The sequence below is a fragment of the Hemiscyllium ocellatum genome, chromosome 11, assembly GCF_020745735.1.
Source record: "Hemiscyllium ocellatum isolate sHemOce1 chromosome 11, sHemOce1.pat.X.cur, whole genome shotgun sequence".
NCBI classification, from domain to species: Eukaryota; Metazoa; Chordata; class Chondrichthyes; order Orectolobiformes; family Hemiscylliidae; genus Hemiscyllium; species Hemiscyllium ocellatum.
In genome coordinates, this window is record NC_083411.1 from 16,016,074 (window position 1) to 16,036,144 (window position 20,071).

A 20,071-nucleotide genomic window follows, 5' to 3' on the forward strand; every position below is an offset into this window, starting at 1 on the left:
ATTTTATTCAAAAAGCAGTTAAAAATACCTACAATAGAGTTATTACCACACTAAAATCTAAAGACATTTAGATGGCATACAGGGGAGGTGGGCACTCAGTCAATCATTAAATCCTGGCATTGCAAATTACAGCTCATTTATCTTTGTTTTGTAATAGAATGAAGATGGCACATTCCACATTTCTATTTTTACATGATCAACTGTTGGAGAGGAACCTCCATCTGGGTACGGTAACAAATGCTGCCCTTTTCAATAATTAAGTGATCATTGAAATTAATAACCTCATTTTTCAGATGCCAGAGAATTTACCAAAGATAGCTGAAGGAAAAATATTTTTCATATACTGTGTACTGACACTTCAAAAGGAATTCGGCACCAGAATAGCATATAATGTTAAGTCGATAGATTACTATTCAAAAAATTATATTACTGAAAATATTCTTTCCCCAGGAGATTGTTCAGTCAAAGCCCAAGCTTTTGAGAGAAGCTAAAACCATCATCTTTAAACTTAAATGACAGCATTTGAAAATACAAAGCAAAGTTAAATGAATTAATTTAATCATGTAGTGAATCACAATTTATTTGTTAAACTTTTATGTAAAGGAAATTTTAGTTACAGAAGGACATATAAGCAGATGAGAAACAGCAATTACAAGCCGATATGTTTCAGCAAAAAAAAACTGCAGAGTTGTGAAAGGCAAGCATAGTCCTTTCAATATTGGAAATGGCTATCACAACACCATTTACAGAAGTGAATGAGATTTTAATATTACTCATACCCAGACCACACTATTTAGTATAGTCAGATCATCCTGAGATATACAGCGATATTTATTATATTTTTAACAAGTCAATAAAAAACATTTCACGCACTTCAACTGGGAATTTTGAAAAGTGAAGATCAAGCTAGGCTGGAGTAAAGAAACTGAGGGACTTCAGAAATTGTACAACATTTTCAAAGATTCCTGAATAATTTATTTAAAAATGAATTCAATCCAAAAGGTAAATAATTGGATAGTTCTCATCAGATATTATGTATTATCTATCCTGGCCATACCCACCGGTAATCGTCCTTTGGACCTGAAGGCTGCAACCTTTCGCAGATCATCATCACTGGCACTGGCTGGAACCACTAAGATTGGTGGATAAGTGTCACAAAGCTCATAGTTTTGATTTATGTTTGTGATTCTCCATTTTCGTTTTTCATCTGGTAAACCCTGCAGAAACAAGTGAAAACAAATATCAATAATGTGACTAACTAGCAGCCAGAAACATCAGTCATTATGCCTAAAATTGTAGAAATGAACTTTCTCTTGTGGAAAAATTACCTAAAACATCTCACTTAATGTTTTGCTTGCATCAGCATCTCGAAGCTGCAGATGGAAACATATAACTACCTATTACTGAGGTAGTCTGCCCAATATTATATATGGTGAATCTCTCTGAATAAGGTTTAATCTCCAAGAGCAAGGTGTTATTGAGCTCAAAATGTGAAAGAAACAGTTGAGATGTTACACATCCTGGATTCTTTAAGGGACAGCATCCCACATGATTTCTTTCCCTCTGCTCTTGACATGATAGAACCTCCATGTGCACATGAAAATTGAACGAACATGAGAAGCCAGATACCAATAAGCCAAAATGATAATCTAAGTTGATTATTTGGAAGCGCGGGGTCTGTTCTGGTCAAAGTTAAGAAAGCGGGGAGAGGAGAGTGCACATTTCCCCATTTTTAAAAATTCTTTCGTGGGATGAGCGCATTACAGGCAAGGCCAGCATTTGTTGCCTATTAGATATAAGCAACAAACAGCAGCCATGCCTACACCCAAAGAAAGAATAAAGGAAGAAAAACATCTTAAGAAAAGCATTATCCTCAGGAGAACTCTACTCAAGGGAGTAGAGGGTACAAAAATCTGTTTGTTTCTTATGAATACAAATTACACTTAAAAGAAAGACATGGAGTTTTCTTAAACTTAAGATTTCATTTCAGAGAATAGCGGAATGCTTGATATAAAACTTACACTCCCCAGGCTTGCTTTTCTGATTAGCTCTAGCTGTTTCAGCTAACCACATGAAAATGGTAAAGCATCAGAACTTGGGTTCAGAAGATTTAACTTAGTGACATATTTCTAGTAGGCTAAACAAAGTTCATTTCAACACTTACAATTTCAGGTGTGGAGAACAGTTATCATTCTGCTTCAAGAACAGGATGAGAAGTAAAACTATTGACCTCAGTCAGTCAGTAAGGGTAACTTGAAAAGGTTCAGAGAAGATTTGCAAGGATGTTATCAGGATTAGAGGGTTTGAGCTATAGGGAGAGGCTGAAAAGCCCAGGGCTGATTTCTCTGAAGCATGGGAGGCTGAGGGTGACTTTGTAGAGATTTATAAAATCTTGAGGGGCATGAATAGGGTAAGTGGACAAGGGGTTTTCCCTGGGGTGTGAGAATCCAGAGCTAGATTAGATTAGATTAGATTAATTACAGTGTGGAAACAGGCCCTTCGGCCCAACAAGTCCACACCGACCCGCCGAAGCGCAACCCACCCATACCCCTACATTTACCCCTTACCTAACACTACGGGCAATTTAGCATGGCCAATTCACCTGACCCGCACATCTTTGGACTGTGGGAGGAAACCGGAGCACCCGGAGGAAACCCACGCAGACACGGGGAGAACGTGCAAACTCCACACAGTCAGTCGCCTGAGTCGGGAATTGAACCCGGGTCTCAGGCGCTGTGAGGCAGCAGTGCTAACCACTGTGCCACCGTGCCACCCAGCTAGAGGGTATAGATTTAGTGTGAGAAGGTAAAAATTTAAAAGAAACCTAAAGGGCAGTGTTTTCACACAGAGGGTGGTGTGTGCGTGGAATGCACTGCCAGAGGAAGTGGTGAAGGCTGGTATAATTATAATATTTAAAAGGCATCTTGATGGGTATATGAATAGGAAATGTTTAGAGGGATATGGGCCAAATGTTGGCTAATGGGAACTACATTAGTATATCCGGTTCCCGTAAATGATTTGGTCCAAAGGATTTGTTTCTGTGCTGTACATCTCTATGACTCGAGTTCATATCATCAGTTTCATAAGGCAACTCACCTGCCTCTTAAATTCTTCAATTGGAACATAAACTTGCCAGCCATCTTCAGAATAAGTTTCTTTATTTTCAAATGCAAAAAATTGCTGAAAGAAATGCAACAGTAATTGTTAGGGCAAAGTATTAAATCACTTGTTAATTTCCTACATGACTACAAAATCTTCCTATTGTATCTTAATGCAATATTAAATCAGGCTTCTTGGGCAAAGGAGAACTCAGACAATTCATGTTGGAGTTGACAAACTGCACTACTCTTGAGCATTTGACAGTCGTACTTTCAAACAAAGTTACTTTGTTCCTAATGCTGACTAGTTTCAGGAAGAGGCCAATGCAGAGTGGAAAAACGATGACTACCATCAATTACTCCTGCTTTCCACGCATTCTTCAAATAACTTAAGACATTAAGGCCCCTTGGTCCTTTTGACTTTTTTTTTTAAAATGCTCTAGGAGGCTACATCCATAATATCACACACAGCAAGTTTGCTTGCTGAGCTGCCAGGTTTGTTTTCAGACATTTCGTCACCATGTTCAGTAACCTCATCAGTGAACCTCCAATGTAACGCTGGTCTTCTGTAGCGCTGGTCTTCTGTCCCACTTGCTGTGTGTGTGTCTTGGTCTGTTAAGGTAGATGATATCATTTCCAGTTCTTTTTTTCCCCAGAGGTTGGTAAATGGGGTCCAAGTCGATGCGTTTATTGATAGTGTTCCGGTTTGAATGCCAGGCCTTGAGGAATTCCTGTGCATGTCTCTGTTTAGCCTGTCCTACGATGGATGTGTTGTCCCAGTTGAAGTGGTGTGCTTCTTCGTCTGTAAGTAAGGATACGAGTGATGTCCGTTGGCGGCTAGTTGGCGTTCGTGTATTCTGGTGGCTAGTTTTCTGCCTGTCTGTCCGATGTAGTGTTTGTTACAGTCCTTGCAAGTTTGGCTTATTTCAAAATAAAAGCCTTGATGCCTGACATATGTATTTGCAGCTTTTAGCAGATGCAAGTCAGCCATATTGCACATCTGACTGATATTATTAAATTGGTCATGAAGTTATGCCCACACTCAAAGATCATCAGGCAAAAGGAGTGCCCAACTAGCTCAGTCAGTAAAGCGTGAGACTCAATGTCAGGGAAGTGAGCTCACATGCCACCTATATTTAAATTTTCAGGGGTCTTGTGGAACAGAGGTAGTACCTGGTGTCTGAAATAGTTGTTGCTCTCTTTCTGATGTTTCCCATATTTCTGCACTATAGGGTGATCTCTCAATTGTCTTGTAGTTTTTTCTTTTTGGTTTTAATGCAATTTTTTTTATCATGTAACACTCCAGGTATCTTGAAATCATAATTTGAAACAGTAGCCATTGCAAGTAATCAACTTCAGAGGTGTATTGTAACACACCTGAACACATGGTATAAAAAACATCTAAAAAGGAACATGTAAGTTTCAGTCTTCTGAGCTTCTTTCTTGAGCTTTACCAAAAAGCAATCAGACATAAACAAGCTCAATTCTAACAATAAGCAGGAAGTGATCATATTAATTCAGGACCGCAAACTCCAAGCACTGTCGGTTGTTTACAGGCACATCAAACTTTACAGAATTTAAAAAAACACAATCAGTCGAGTAATTGTTTTATATGGGCTCCTTCCAAAATCCACATTTGCTAAATTACTTTGGCACCAGTCACATTATGAAGCTAAACGCGAATGGAAACATACAAAGAAGAACAATAGCAAAATTTTGCACCTTGCAAAATGACCATTTTAAATAGATTTCATTCTAAATTGCAGGAAGTTCCACTGACAAAAACAAAAGATTTGCTATTTTCAAGTTAAGTTTTAAACTTCAAAAAGGCATCTGACCGGTGATGTCAGTGGTACAATTTAGTGGAGGTCAAAGCTGTGAGGATTCAAGAAAGAGAAGAGAGAAAAAAATTTGTTGAAGAATAAAAATTGCTCGGTAAATGTTTCAGGACTGATGTTGAAGACAGGCAGGTATCATGGAACAGGAAACAGAGTATGGCATAGCTAGTGTTTTAAGTTACAATTTCAAAATGCAATGGAGTGTTAACGTGATAGAAAAATATTAGAACCAAATGTAAAAAGCTACAAGACAGTTAAAAGACCACTTTAAAGGGCAGAAATGCGGACAAAGTCAAAAGAGGACAACTGGATACAAATGGATGAAGATACTGATATAATGGTGACAAAAAAAAGATTCTGGAAGCATTGACGAAGGTAATCAAAGAGATCAAAATCTTCTGGGAGAGGAGGGATCTGTGGCGAGGCAATTAACGGAGACTGAACATCAGGAAGATGACCCAAGGTCAGATAAAACGATGTAGCCAAGAAAGATTTAAATACAACATTAGTAGAAGAGGAATGGGTGACTGACAGAACAAGGTAAAGGATAGTTAACCAGCATTCTAGTAACTTCAAGTAAAATTGGACAAGTTGAAAGATGATTAAAGAACATCTCCACCATTACATGAAACTGATTTAATAGAAATCACAGCATTTCAGCCACGATCATCTGTTTTATTACCTCATTACTGAATTAAGTTCAAAGATAAAAATAGTTTGCAGCTTAGAAATCGCAACAGTTGGTAAAACCACAATTTTAACACTGTTATATGAAACCTTACTGCAAATCGTTGCTAACTGCAGTTTATTTACCAATTAGTGATTTTTTTAAAAAAATGAAAATAATGTGATTAAATGTTGGATTCTTCTCAAAACACACAACTGTTAATTTCATTCAAGTTGCTCTCAAGAATCAGGCACTAGATTCTGGCTCTTTCCAATAAAAGTGGCAGTATCTTCCTCTTGGTTACCACCTTGTACTTATGGCTTAGATCCAGGTAAGCGACATATGTGAGCTATGGTTCAGTGACCAGCACTCTCACTTGGTTTAGAAAGTTATGAATGCAAGGCCTATTAAAAAAAGCAGACCATCTAATCTCAGTGAAGGGGTGCTGCTTGGGAATGAAGTTAAATCAAGGCCCCTCCAGCCCCTGAAGTGGGCATAAAGGTATTTTAGCACTGGAGGAAGTAATTTGACCTATCCAATCCATGGACATATCTCTACTGCGGAACCCAGTCAGTCCCATACTCTCACTCTATCCTTATTGCCCTGTAGGTTTGTTTTACTCAACTCCCCATCCAATATCCTTTGAAATCATTCACTGTCTCTACCTCTACCACCCTGAAAGGAAGAGCATTCCTGGACATTAACACTTGTTGTGGAAAACAAATTATTCCTAGGTCTCTTACCCAAAACCTAATGCCCATAACATTGGCAGAAGGGAACAGCTTTTCTATGCTCAATTTATCTGAACTTGTCAATTCTGTACACCTCTTAAATCCCAGCTGAATCCCATGTACGCCAAAAAGCAGCCTAACCCTGTAGCTAAAATCCATTATTCTTGTAAAAATTCTGACAAATTTCTTCTGCACTTTCTCAAAAAAAAAACCCAGCATGTCTTTCTTAAAAAGGTGTGGTGATCAGATCTGGACGCAATACCCTCTCAGTGCTTTGCAAACGGTTGCATATGTTTTGCACTCAAAAAAAAACTAATTATAGAACATAGAAAAATACAGCGCAGTACAGGCCCTTTGGCCCTCGATGTTGCGCCGATCCAAGCCAACTTAACCTACTCTAGCCCACTTTCCTCCATATGCCTATCCAATGCCCATTTAAATGCCCATAAAGAGGGAGAGTCCACCACTGTTACTGGCAGGGTATTCCATGAACTCACGACTTGCTGAGTAAAGAATCTACCCCTAACATCAGTCCTATACCTACCACCCCTGAATTTAAAGCTACGCCCCCTCATAATATCTGACTCCATACGTGGAAAAAGGTTCTCATGGTCAACCCTATCTAAACCCCTAATCATCTTTTACATCTCTATCAAGTCACCCCTAAACCTTCTTTTCTCCAATGAAAACAGCCCCAAGTGCCTCAGCCTTTCCTCATATGATCTTCCTACCATACCAGGCAACATCCTGGTAAACCTCCTTTGCACCCGTTCCAGTGCCTCCAAATCCTTCCTATAGCATGGCGACCAAAACTGCACACAATACTCCAGATGCGGACACACCAGAGTCTTATACAACTGTAACATGAAGTCCAAGATCCTACATGCCTTGTAAACTGCTATTCCAACATGCCCTGTCACCTTCAACAGTTGAAGATTCCACGATAATATATGAACAGAGAGAGAGACCAGCATATTGACTATGCTTTATCCCCAAACTTATATTAAAATAGATCAAGTCACCGATTCCACGGCTATTTGTGGAAGCTGACTGAAGCAGGCTGGTTACCACGTTTCCTACAACAGTGACTACACTTGAAAAAAAGTACTTTATTTTGGTTATAAATTTATTTAGGACACCCTGAAGACATGAAAAGTACTACATAAATACAAGTCCTTTGTTCTTTCACAAACAGCAGTCTGAGTGTATGTCACCCAATCTTTCAACCATTAACTGTGTAGAAGAACAAAACAACTTCATGCTCTTACAAAAATAAAACTCACCTCTTGTAAAATTTGCTTGACCCTAGTTCTCAGAGAAAGTTCACTTTCCAAGGTACATATGTCAGGAAGACATCACAGAAACCAAATTTGTAGGGGTAGATCAAAGGACAACACTGTACATATTTTTATTTAAACATTCTCCACCCCCCACCCAACCACCATCCCAAACCATCACCACCAACTCAAATCAAACAAAGATCTTAAGCAGGATCTTCTCACTGTTGAACACCATCAGCAATCAAAATCCTGCTTTCTAATCTTAGGGCACAACAATAGGCTTGATTCTCCTGTATCATTTTCCAGGTCTCTGCTATGAACTGGCTTGCATTGAGATAACTCTAAGGTACACAAATTCCTTCAAACCTTGGTGCAAGCAAAGGCAGGGAATTCCAATCTACAGTTTCAAAAGCATTTCATTTCTCAAACAAGTTGTACAGCACAAACTCTTGTTTAACACTGATTTGGAATTGAACTCAAAGGGCCAACAGAAAGACAAACATAGGAAATGGAGCAAAACAGTCAGGCATCACTCTCTCAGGGGAAGATATATTGCTGCAGCAGTGGAAAAGAACTTCACTCTTTAAACTAAAAGAATGACATTATGTGGTCGAGTAGAAATTCTATTTACCGTGATAAAGATTTGAAATAAAAAGATAAAACACAAGAGGTGTTTCTCACATAGACATAATGCCACAAATATTAGAGGAAACATTGAACAAAAGCAAAATATTACAAGGAGATCCTTTAGAAAATGCAAATACCAGGTGTCAGGTAATAATGGAATTACACAAATTTCACAATTAATATGTATGAAACAACTCCGTGACAATTATTTTCCATTTGAAAGTAATTGGTTCTCTCTCTGCTCCAGACTTAAGCAATTCATCCACGGTGACACTTCAATGTAGTCCTGACAGAATATTTCACTGTCAGAAATACTAATCTTTCAGGTTAGACTTGAAATGAGATCCAATCTACTTTTCCAAGTGCAAACATCAACAACACTATTTGAGAAGAAGTGGATGAGTACTTCCAATCATGACCAACATCCTGAAAACAGAATAACTGGCAATTTATTTAATGTGGCGGCTGTGATAGCTTTTGTTGTGTACAAATTGGCCAGTACTACAAAATTCCCGATAACATTTGAAGTAAAAGCATAAGAAATAGGAGGATTACACAATCCAACTACATCACCATTCAACAAGATCATGGCTGACCCTTATCTTTACAGTATTTTCTCACATGATCCATTTCTCTCAACTCCAAAGTCTCAAAAATTAAGTCTTTGTCTTAAATATATTCAAAAGCTGAACACCCATAGTTCCCTAGAGTAGCCAAGTCCAACAATTCAACACTTTGAGTGAACTTATCTCATCCTAAATGGTAAACCCCTTATTTGAGGTAGTGACTTTCAGTTGTATAGAGTACTGAGTACAGGAGTTGGGAGGTCATGTAGTGGCTGTACAGGACATTGGTTAGGCTACTGTTGGAATATTGCGTGCAATTCTGGTCTCCTTCCTATCGGAAAAATGTTGTGAAACTTGAAAGGGTTCAGAAACAATTTACAAGGATGTTGCCAGGGTTGGAGGAACTGAGCTACAGGAACAGGCTGAACAGGCTGGGGCTGTTTTCCCAGGAGCGTCAGAGGCTGAGGGGTGACCTTATAGAGGTTTAGAGTGACCTTATAGACCTTATAGAGTCAGGGAGTGCAGAACTAGAGGGCATGGGTTTAAGGTGAGAGGGGAAAGATATAAAAGAGACCTAAGGGGCAACACTTTCACACAGAGGGTGGTACTTGTATGGAATGAGCTGCCAAAGGATGTGGAGGAGGCTGGTACAATTGCAACATTTAAGAGGCATTTGGATAGGTTTATGAATAGGAAGGGTTTGGAGGGATATGGGCCGGATGCTGGCAGGTGGGACTAGATTGGGTTGGGATAGCTGGTCAGCATGGGTGGGTTGGACCGAAGGATCTGTTTCCATGCTGTACATCTCTATGACTCTTTAGACTCCTTAGCACCCATCCAATCAAGACTGTAAGATATGCGTGGTTCAATTAGATCACCTCTTATTCTCAAAAAGGCTAGAAAGTATAGGGCCAGGATAACAGCTTCAAATCAGGAAAATTTAGTGAATCTTTATTACAATATATCTTTCCTTGGGATGACACAGTAAATTGAATACAGAGTCATCTTCTGCAATGCTTGATCCCAATATTTTCATTTCCTGAGGTATAATGCAGTTGGATGTTTCTGATGAATTATTTTTCTACACAAAAACAAAACCCAGTGCCAGAAGCTAAGCATGGCTCCAGTTTTACAAATAAAAAAAGTTATAAATCTATTAAACAGCAAGGTCAGGATGATGACGGATGGTGGCCATCAGTTAGGGATAGCAACTATGCGCACAGTAGAATCTGGGGTCATATAAATGACGTAGTACATGAGATGGTCTGTGTGAAACATTACATTGTCAACTCCTGACAGTATTTGAAGGCAAACCTAAAGAATCTCAATTTTGCCCTTAAAATATGAAATTTAGAAACAGATGTCTTTCAGGATTATCTTTAAAGTGCCACATGGAACACAATATCCAAAAACAGATTCAATTACACCTGCACGTGACAGTGATTGGAGAAGCTCCAAGATTGATCACAATCACTTTGGAGGAGCTGCTTATCAGCATAAACTCAAGGTCAAGAAGCACTTTATCCCCTCTTAAGTTGTATTACTTGAAATGATAGCTTTGGTAGGATAACAGTTAAATATTGGAATAATTCATGAAGAAATTTAAATGGTATATGGGAATGAAAAAAGGTGCAGAAATAATACCATAGGATGTCACAACACAGGAGACTATTCACCCATTTTGCCTGATCTAGCTCTCTGAAAAGCCACCCACATAGTTGTACTCCCTGATGCTTAATAAATGTGAACCGTTTGGTTACAGACCTTTCCATCTCCACAACCTCAGTCATTGATTCAATATGCAGATTAACCTGCACGCGCATCCACTCAAAACCGAGCTCCAAGTTACTGCAACTCCTTCTTTGAAGTGTATGAGAAACGGGTCTATTATTAAACACTTAGATAACTAGGATTTTCCAATCAGCCCCCAAAACACCTTGCTTCATTGACTGGGGTAAGTGGCAAGATCCTGGAAAATTATTCACTACTTTCCAAATGCCAAGAGTCTCCTTTTGATGCATGCAGACATAGGCAATGAAATTCAACATCCTTCAATGTACCAGCTTAACCTTCAGCAGACTGAGGAAAAAAATATTTGAGACACCAGGATCTCTCACTGAAGGCCAGGTTATCATTCACCAGGCAGCAGTGATCCCCACACTTTTATATTCTTCAGAGATGCGGAACCCTACAGCAAACACCCCTAAGCACTGATGTAGCACCATCTTGCCTTCGTAGGATCTTCCAGATTCAGTGGCAAGAAAGGTGATCCAACAGTAACGCCCTCTCCCCAAGGTAACACGGAGATCCTGATCATCCAAAACGAGCAGTGTTGGGTAGGACATATCATTTATATGACTGATGCCAAACTCTGAAAGCAATTCCTCTACTCAGAACTCAGTCGCAGCAGGATGTATCCAGGAAAATAGCAGAAACACTTCATGGATACCCTCAATGCATCCGTGAAGAGATTAACAATCCCTACCAACTCATGGTAGTCTGTACCTAGTGTCTCCGCAAAACAGAAAAGACTTATTCAGGTGGACACCACAGACTTTGCTGGTAATACAGAGGTAAAGGTGAAGCATCACAAAGTCATCTGCCCACCCTTGAAGAACCACCTACCTGCACCACATAGAGCAAAGTCTGTAAATTGCATTTGGAACTTATTAGTGATCCCAGGACCCATGAAACCAGAGTGAAAGCAAGATATTCTCCATCCCAATGGTCTGCCTATGAAGGAGGATGGAAACAATTTCTGCTTATTTATTATTTTGAGGCCCTAAGTTTACTTTTGCTGCGTTTTGAAGGAGAAAACTCCAACTTTTTTTTAATATAAGGGGTTTGCTGCAACTATAAGCACAAATTACTAGATAGGTCATTGACTTCGTACTTACACTCCAGATTTCAAAATACACATGCATCAGTTTTCATTTTAAAAAACTTGCCTTTCAAACTGTAACATAACCACCACTTTGAATTGATTCATCAGTCCTGAAGTCGTATCATGGTAGCATAGTTCACAAACATTAATATGTTCATTAAAATTCTGCCCTGCTATTTTATCAGAGGCATTGGTCAATTTAAAAAAATGGAATATTGTTCCGAAGTACAGCAAAGAATTGCAAACTCTGTGGAGGCATCTCTCAAAAGTGACTTACAACCACATTCCAGCAGGGGACACTACAGTAATCAGGAACAGGAACTGTGATTTATCTTCTACCTCTTAAGTGCAGGGATGTGAAGGACAACTGCTGCGTTCCAAACACATCCTCAGCTGCAATCACCCCATTCAGCAAAAAAACTAGTCATCTAACCATAGATCCTTGTGATGAATTAAGTGTTACATTGGGCTGAGTCTTCAGCCACTATTCAAATAGGAAAGGGTGGGGTGAGCAAGTGCTAGAGCCTATTATCAATTTCTCTACTTTCTTCCCAGTGGTTTAATATTTTACTGGTAAACTTGCACAACTGAGAATGCAGCAACACTAACACTTCCTTCCTTACTCTAATCAATAACAAGTTCTGGTCATCAATCAAAACAGGAATTCTTGCAGCATGGAAGAAATTCCAATTTCGACTTAGCAATGATCTTTTTTGATAAAAATTGATTAGGAAGTTTTTTTCTAGGATTGAAAATGGTATTATATGAATAAAATTTTACTAACTCTACAATAGTGCTGCACCATAAATAGAATCTGTTCACTTGTACACAAGGGTGGCACACTTGCAAACACCCCCCGAGAGACATGTACAATCTAAGATAATTCAACACTACTCCCCAAATTGTTTACAACGGCTTTTACATTGTAGAGTGCTGCAGTTTTTCTTTCTAAACAACTATAATTAATCTTACTTATTAAACATTATCCGGTCATAAAACCAGTTTGAACTGTCGCTGAACAAGTTTGTGGGTTTCATGTTGACTCTTTATGACTTCACCATTTATGTTTATTTTGAGAAACACAAGAATATTCAGTGTGCAAGACTGAAACAATCATCTTACTGCCACTAAGGTGTACATACACATGCATAAAACCTGCTGCAGCCAAGTGACAAAGTGCCTCAGAACACACGTCAAGCTACCTAACAATGAGTAAATTTATACCACATTTTAAATACTCTGCTGGTGCTGTCATTCTGAAATTAGCAACACACTGCAGAAATTCACAAACAAAAGGGTACATTGAAGGAACACCTGCAAGCAGTACTGAACAATGGCGTCTTCTGTTTCTAGCTTATGGCACTGATACCTCTCTTCTGTAATGAATCACTAAACTTAAGTCGCTTAGATTCCATACTGGAAAACAGAACTAACAAATTTAGTACTTGGCAGAAAAGTGAAATGTTTCACTTTCCATATGACTCATAGGCATGTGTTCCTCTGAAAAGCAGTTTACAAATTTATTTTCATTAATCGATTTTTTTTTTGATCAGCATTCTAACATCACTGTCTTAGCCAAGGGGCTTCTAAATGACGTAGTTTTGAAAGGTATTGTAATGCATAGCCACACAGACATAAGGAAAAGAATTCTAAATTGTGCCATTCAAGCTAAACTCTATAGGAGTTCAGTCGTAATTCTCTTTAACAGCAAGACCTGCCATCAATTTCTTAAATACTCCACATCAAAAATCAAAGCAATCGAACAGTTTTGGTACTGCTTTAATGGTTCTGGATAGATAACGTAACAAGTTCTTTCTCTCCGTTAGTAGTCTTCAGCTTTTATCCTTCTCCTCCAAGTAGACATGAATTCTTGCTAAAGTATGATAACATTGATACCACACATACTTCCAACATTTCAGCAAAAATGATCATTTATTTTCAAGCTCGGATATTCAATTGTGAAGGACATCGAAACTGCACTTGACTTTCATGTCCATCATCTACCCTACAAATGCCATAGACCATAAGTGCATTCAAATGCATAAATTTCATCACTGACTTCAAACGTGCAACCAGGAAAAGGAACCCTGGTCAATTTTCTCCCTCTGAGCCCAGGACACTGAAGATAGCTCAGTTAATCAGGCTTACAATCCAAACATCAAACCTAGAACCAGCTGTGGACTGAATAAACTCAGTCTTTGAAAGAACTATTTGTTTTTTTATTGCAAGTAAACAAATAGTGGCTATTTTATCAGAACTCTGTGTATAAACACTATTTTTGGTGAAGTGTGTTGTGTTTTAGTGTTTCTGGTTAGCTACATACATGAAGGTAGAAACATCACTTTGGCTGATATATTAAGACAGCCAAACCAAGACAGACAATCATCCAGTCCAAACCAAGTTAACTTACTTTAGTTTGATTGGCAGCTAACAAAGGATTACAGTATTCCAAGACTAGGTAAAGATTTCTGTGGCTTCTCAACATAACACTCTGAGTCACTGAATATCACATCAGCATAAGGCTATAAGGTTATCATTCTATAATGTGTATGTGTAAACTGATTAAATTACTAACCTTATACCCTCAAAATATTAAAGAATATACAGACCAAAACCAAACCAATTGGTCCATACTGCTTTTTGTCACATGACCCTTCTCTAATTCCTTTTCATTTAACCTCATTAGCTTCACCCTTATCTGTTTACCTAACTTCTCCTAAAATAAATCTATGGTACTCACATTAACATCTCTTGGTTATGGCATGTTCCACATTCTAAACACTCTCTAGATAAAGACGTTCCTCTTGAATTCACTCCTGGATTTGTCAGCAGATGTGTTTGTGGTAGTTTTAGCTTTGTGAACTGTAGCTTTGATAGCTCCCACAAGTGGAAAACTTGTATTTAACAGTATTTGATCAGGTATCTTAAAGCTAACAAGATCATCCAGCTACCCTCAGGTGGAAAACAGGCCAAGAATGTTCAATTTTCCTCAATAGGCATAATCTAACGGGTATCATTGCTGTACTTTACTACAGTGCCAGTGCAGAAGAATTGGAATAATTAGCCAAAGCAGAAAACAGCTAACTAATCTTCCAAAACAAATTCAATCTGCTTAAGCATGGCCCCTATTCCGGAAAAGCAACAGCAACTAGTGTTGTACTGAATAAAATTGTCATATGATACCACACATGACACAATAAAGCTAAGTGGAGACTGGTTGACTGGGAGCACTTGAAAATATGGTACCAGAGGGAAATTCATATGGTTCCTTCCTGAATCTATCATAGCAACAGGCATTTCCAGTAATTTCCTGGCTGAGTTGTGTACCTTGTCCAAAAAGAGGTAAAAAGTTTTGTTTGGAACCGTGCAGTACAACCTGTGGGCCAAATGCTGTTGTACAGTTTCCTACTGTATCATACAAATATATAAGGGCCACAATCAAGCTGAATCAAAACAACGAGTGGGATGTTCCCTTCCCTGCAGCAGCTTAGACAATGGCAAGAAAGCTGAGAAAATAAGGCAAAAATAAAAATAATCCATTCTCCAACATCTAGAAAATGTTTCCCAAATTTCCCCTTCAGAACATTATTGAGTAGCAACTACTTTATTTCTATAAATTTGCATCTCATTAGTAGTCCAACTCATCTCATTAATATACTATTTCCAAAATATGCACACAAATATCCGACGTGTCAATCAGAACAGGTATTTGATGGCTGAGGCTCACCAAATGTTCTTCAAACATGACTTCACCACATCCCTGCATGCTCTATGGAGACCATATTGCTCCAGTTTTCTTCAAACAAGGCAACGTGGGCAAACCACCAGCTTCATAAAAACATCAAACCTACTCACACACCACTTCAGCCCTTCAACACTTGATTGTAGAGCTCAGAAATACCTACAATCTTAATGTTTCTGCCAGGTCACTTTGTGAGCAGGGACACATGCAGCTCATGTGCCTACAGTTCTTAGCCTGACTTTTTTTAAAAAAATTCCCTACAGTGTGGAAACAGGCCCTTCAGCCTAACAAGTCCACACTGACCCTCCGAAGAGTAACCCACCCAGACCCATTTCCCTCTGACTAATGCACCTAACACTATGGGCAACTCAGCATGGCCAATCCATTTAACCTGCACATCTTTGGACTGTGGGAAGAAACCGGAGCACCCGGAGGAAATCCATGCAGACACGGGGAGAATGTGCAAACTCCACATAGACAGTTGCCTGAAGCTGGAATCGAACCTGGAATACTGGTGCTGTGAGGCAGCAGTGCTAACCACAGAGCCACCGTGCCACCCTTTCTTAGCGCTGACCTATTTAGTGCTTAATCGGCAGCTACCAGCCTCTGAGGTCTGCATTGCCTTTTAGCACAGAGGGAAGAAAGCAGCTTACCACTGTTGGGTGTGGACATGTCACTGTATGGGAACCACGCTACATATACGTCACACCTATAGCATGTGTCAGCAGTTTAGTCAACAAACACAACACATACACTTTAACCAAATGGCCTGCTCCCACGGGGAGCAGTCCTCAGTGGGGTCAAGGAGGACCAGCTAGTCAGGGCTCATCCTATTCCAGTTCAGAAGGTTGGTCATGATTAGCCACGCACTTGATTCTGGGAATCAGAATCCTTGTAGTCCAGGGATTGGCACAAAATTCTGAACACCAAGTTAAGGGGTTACAGAAATGTCAGGCAAGTTGGTAATGAGAGATCAGCACAACAGAATTAAGCTTATTGTTTTGCTGTGACAGATATATCCCAGACCCAAAGAGTGGTCACACTCTTCTTCAGCTAACTGAAGAATTTTCTCTTCAGATGGAGTGAGGCACCGGATGTCAGGTGGCAAGGAGGAAATGGCAACACTTTATTTCACAAAGCGCTGGAGAAAACTTGCCTTCTTCAGGCACTGCTATGCATTTCTTTTTACCTGCCACACAGCACTGACCTGCCCTGCTATTTCCATCCAAGCTAGCTGAGTCTGGAGGCACAGCCTCATTTGGAGGCAGCAGAATAAAAGATGACCCAACTCTGCACTGTCCACCTACCAGCATCTCCAGGTCCTTGCCAGTGAAATAAGTGCCAGGTTCACTTTCTGGACCATGCCCTCAGTTATAGTGGTCAAGCACCAAAGTGAGGGGCAGTTCCTGGCTTACAGCATCTGAAGCTATGTGTAGCTAGGCTTCCAGATATGCTGTAAATGGCAGGAGGTCCCAGCTGTACGAATTCAGCATAGGGAAGATCTTGTGAGGAAAAGCTGAGGAACTTGAAGCTGTTTTCGTTAGAGAGAAGGTGGTTAAGAGGTGACTTGAGAGACATATAAGATGATTGGAGGATTAGTTAGGATGGACAGTGAGAGCCTTTTCCTTTGTATGGTGATGGCTAGCACGAGGGGACATAGCTTTAACTTGAGGGGTGATAGATATAGGACAGATGTCAAAAGTAGGCTCTTTACTTGGACAGTAGTAAGGGCGTGGAATGCCCTACATGCAACATTAGTGAACTCACCAACTTAAAGGGCATTTAAATGGTCATTGGATAAATATATGGATGACAATGGAGTAATGCAAGTTAGAGTGGCTTCACAAGGGTTTCACAGGTTGGTGCAACACTGAAGGCCGAAGGGCCTGTACTTCGCTGTATTATTCTATGTTCTAAGGGTGTCACAGAGCCTGGATGCACCATAAATAAGGTAACTGCAGGAGAAAAGTCACTCAGAGCTAGGGCAGACCAAACGTCAGGAATCTCACAACAAAACGCTAACTAGATTTAGTTTAAATATCCTAAATCAACTGTTCTTTCACTCAATAAAAGGAATAAAAATAGTGGTATGTGCCTACAATGTGAATTATACCTATTGAAAAATCAACTATAGATGCTGAAAAAACATCAAGAATGGATATTGTTGGGAGAACTCTAAGATGCACTCTTTTGAAGACTAAATCTTCCTAATTTCCTTAGTTCGTACACAAGTTTTGTAAATGGTGCAGATTGACACAATGTTCAAGCCTCCTATTGTTAGTCTAAGCAATTATGTACCATGCATGCTCTTGGAATAGTTTTCAAACACAATTTTGCAGTTTAATGTTAGTCCTTACTGAAAGAAAGATTTGAGGAGTGAGAATACAAGGACACCAGAGGGTCAAGTTACTAATGAACAAATCTTGCAGCTAGACTAAGCAATGTCTAATTGATAAAGAGGGATGATTTCCAGGGTCACTATCCATAACAAAGTCATACTCCACCACTGCCTCCTCCATTAAGACCTTGCTTAAAACCTCTCTCTTTGAACAGCCTGTGATCACCTGCTCTAATAGCTCACTTGGCTCAGGATCAAGTTTTGCTTGGTAGTGCTCCTGAGAGGTGCATTGAGGTGTCCTATTACATTAAAGATGGTACGTAAATGTAGCTGTTTCTTTTGCTGCACATTTGTAATTTTCCTATAAATACAACAGAAAAATATCTTTCCTTCTGAAAATAAAATTGTATGAGATTGCATGCAAATCTCTTGCAATTATCACAGGAAGTAGTTGATATTGGAAAGCCTAAAAACATCAAGGACCGAACACATTTTAAAAGTTTTCTCTTTAACATTAAAACTTATAACACAAACTTACAGAATCAACAACAGAGGAACCTTCAAAATCCAAACATCAAAACAAAGGGTCAGATTGTTAGTTAAATTCACAACTGCAAACTATCAGTCTATGATTTAATCTCCTGTCGTTCCTGACCCTCCTACATTACGCTTGCCTGGCCTCAAACTGAACATAGTTTGGCAAAATGCCAACTTGCTGCCCACTTCTGTGCAGTCAATTTAAAAACAGATTGAGCCAGTGAAGAAATGAATGTTGAAAGATGTTCAGAGTTATCTAAACTACTCCAAATAAGTTCACATTTTGCAAGAATTTGAATGAACTTCTGTTAACATTCAAATGTACTGGACACATTTTCGAGGAGTCCTGCAGTTGCCATACTTAATCTGCCATGAAACTATTTGCTTCATAACAATAAAATTATCCACACATTGATTACATAATCAATTTTCTACACATTGGGTACTGTGTAAAAGTTATAAACTTGAATTTGAAAAAGATAAATGCATGAAATTTCTTGACAATGATCCTTGCAGAAACTTCCATGAGGCCAGAATGTGATGAGTATAAATATAAATCATAAGCTCCTCAACAACGTCCAGTTTTCATAAATCTTTGAGGTCTGTGTTGAACATTTGAGCCTTCTGCAGTTTCTAATATTCTATATTGTTTCGTAGGAAACTCTGGGTGACAGAACCATGCCCAACACAATTTGCAATGCAAAATTACACCAGATTCTAGAATCACAATTTCTACATTGTGGCATCCAGCGATTCGGCCAATCAAATCTGCGCCAACTTTCCAACAAGCACATCGCCCAAATTAACCCCCATCCTATCCCCATAACCTCGCATTTTACCATAGCTACTTCATCTAGTCAGCACAACTCCAGACACCACAGGGTAATTCATCACAGCCAATCCACCCTAATCTGCACGCCTGGGAGGAAACCAGAACAGCCAATAGAAATAAAAGCAGAGAGAACAGGCAAAGTCCACTGTCACCAAAGGCTGAATTGAACACTACTGTGAGGCAGTAGTGCTAACCACTAAGCCACCGTGCCACCCGCCTTTTGTGTCTTTCTCAAGTCTTTCAAAGTCACTTGTCATTAGTCATTATGTGGGATCAGTTAGCTCAGTTTATTGGACAGCTGGTTTGCAATACAAAGTAATTCAGTTTCTGCACCAGGAATCTCCTTCTCCAACTCTTCCCTTGTCTGAGGCATGTTAATCTCAGCTCAAAAATGGTCCAGTCAGACTATGGCAAGTCATCGTACATAATTGCAAGAACAATTCAGAGGATTTTCCCTATAATTCTTTTTTAATCTTCCTTCTTCAGTGACTATGACACACATGAATACAACTGCAGTACTTCGTGCTGTTTTACATTCAGCTACACTTCTGCTACCTACATCACACTTCCCACCACCTTTCATCCAATGCCCACCTCTGTTGGACAATCGTCTCAGGGTTGTTTTTTATTTATAGAAGTGTTATCCCAGTGAAGCCAGAAACTCTGCTGTGACCTTTCACATCGGGATTCCAATACTACAGTATTCTTTCATTTTCACCTGTGCCTCATCAATGTAATGCCCAACAACAGCATTAGCAGGAGGCATGGAGACAGCTTCAATACATACCTGATGATATTGTTTTACCATCAGCAACTCCAGAAATGTTACAGGTCTGTTAAATTGCTTGTCCAGGATCATGTACAGACTCCCAGCAACTTAATATTAGAAAGGTCAAAACTGTCCTATTCAGGACACACCAGAAACAAAGCT

The 20,071-nt window shown here is 39.4% G+C and overlaps 1 protein-coding gene across 2 annotated transcripts in view; it reads right to left on the minus strand.

The window, feature by feature from the left end:
* The window catches only part of mtm1 (myotubularin 1), a 157,875-nt gene that overhangs the window by 37,851 nt on the left and 99,953 nt on the right, over window positions 1-20,071 (minus strand). For both annotated transcript variants that reach the window (XM_060832423.1, XM_060832424.1), the window contains 2 exons: window positions 3,097-3,180; window positions 1,062-1,217 (listed from right to left, as the gene is read on the minus strand). In XM_060832423.1, coding sequence (XP_060688406.1) covers window positions 1,062-1,217; window positions 3,097-3,180 — 240 coding nt within the window. The remainder of the gene's footprint in view (window positions 1-1,061; window positions 1,218-3,096; window positions 3,181-20,071) is intronic.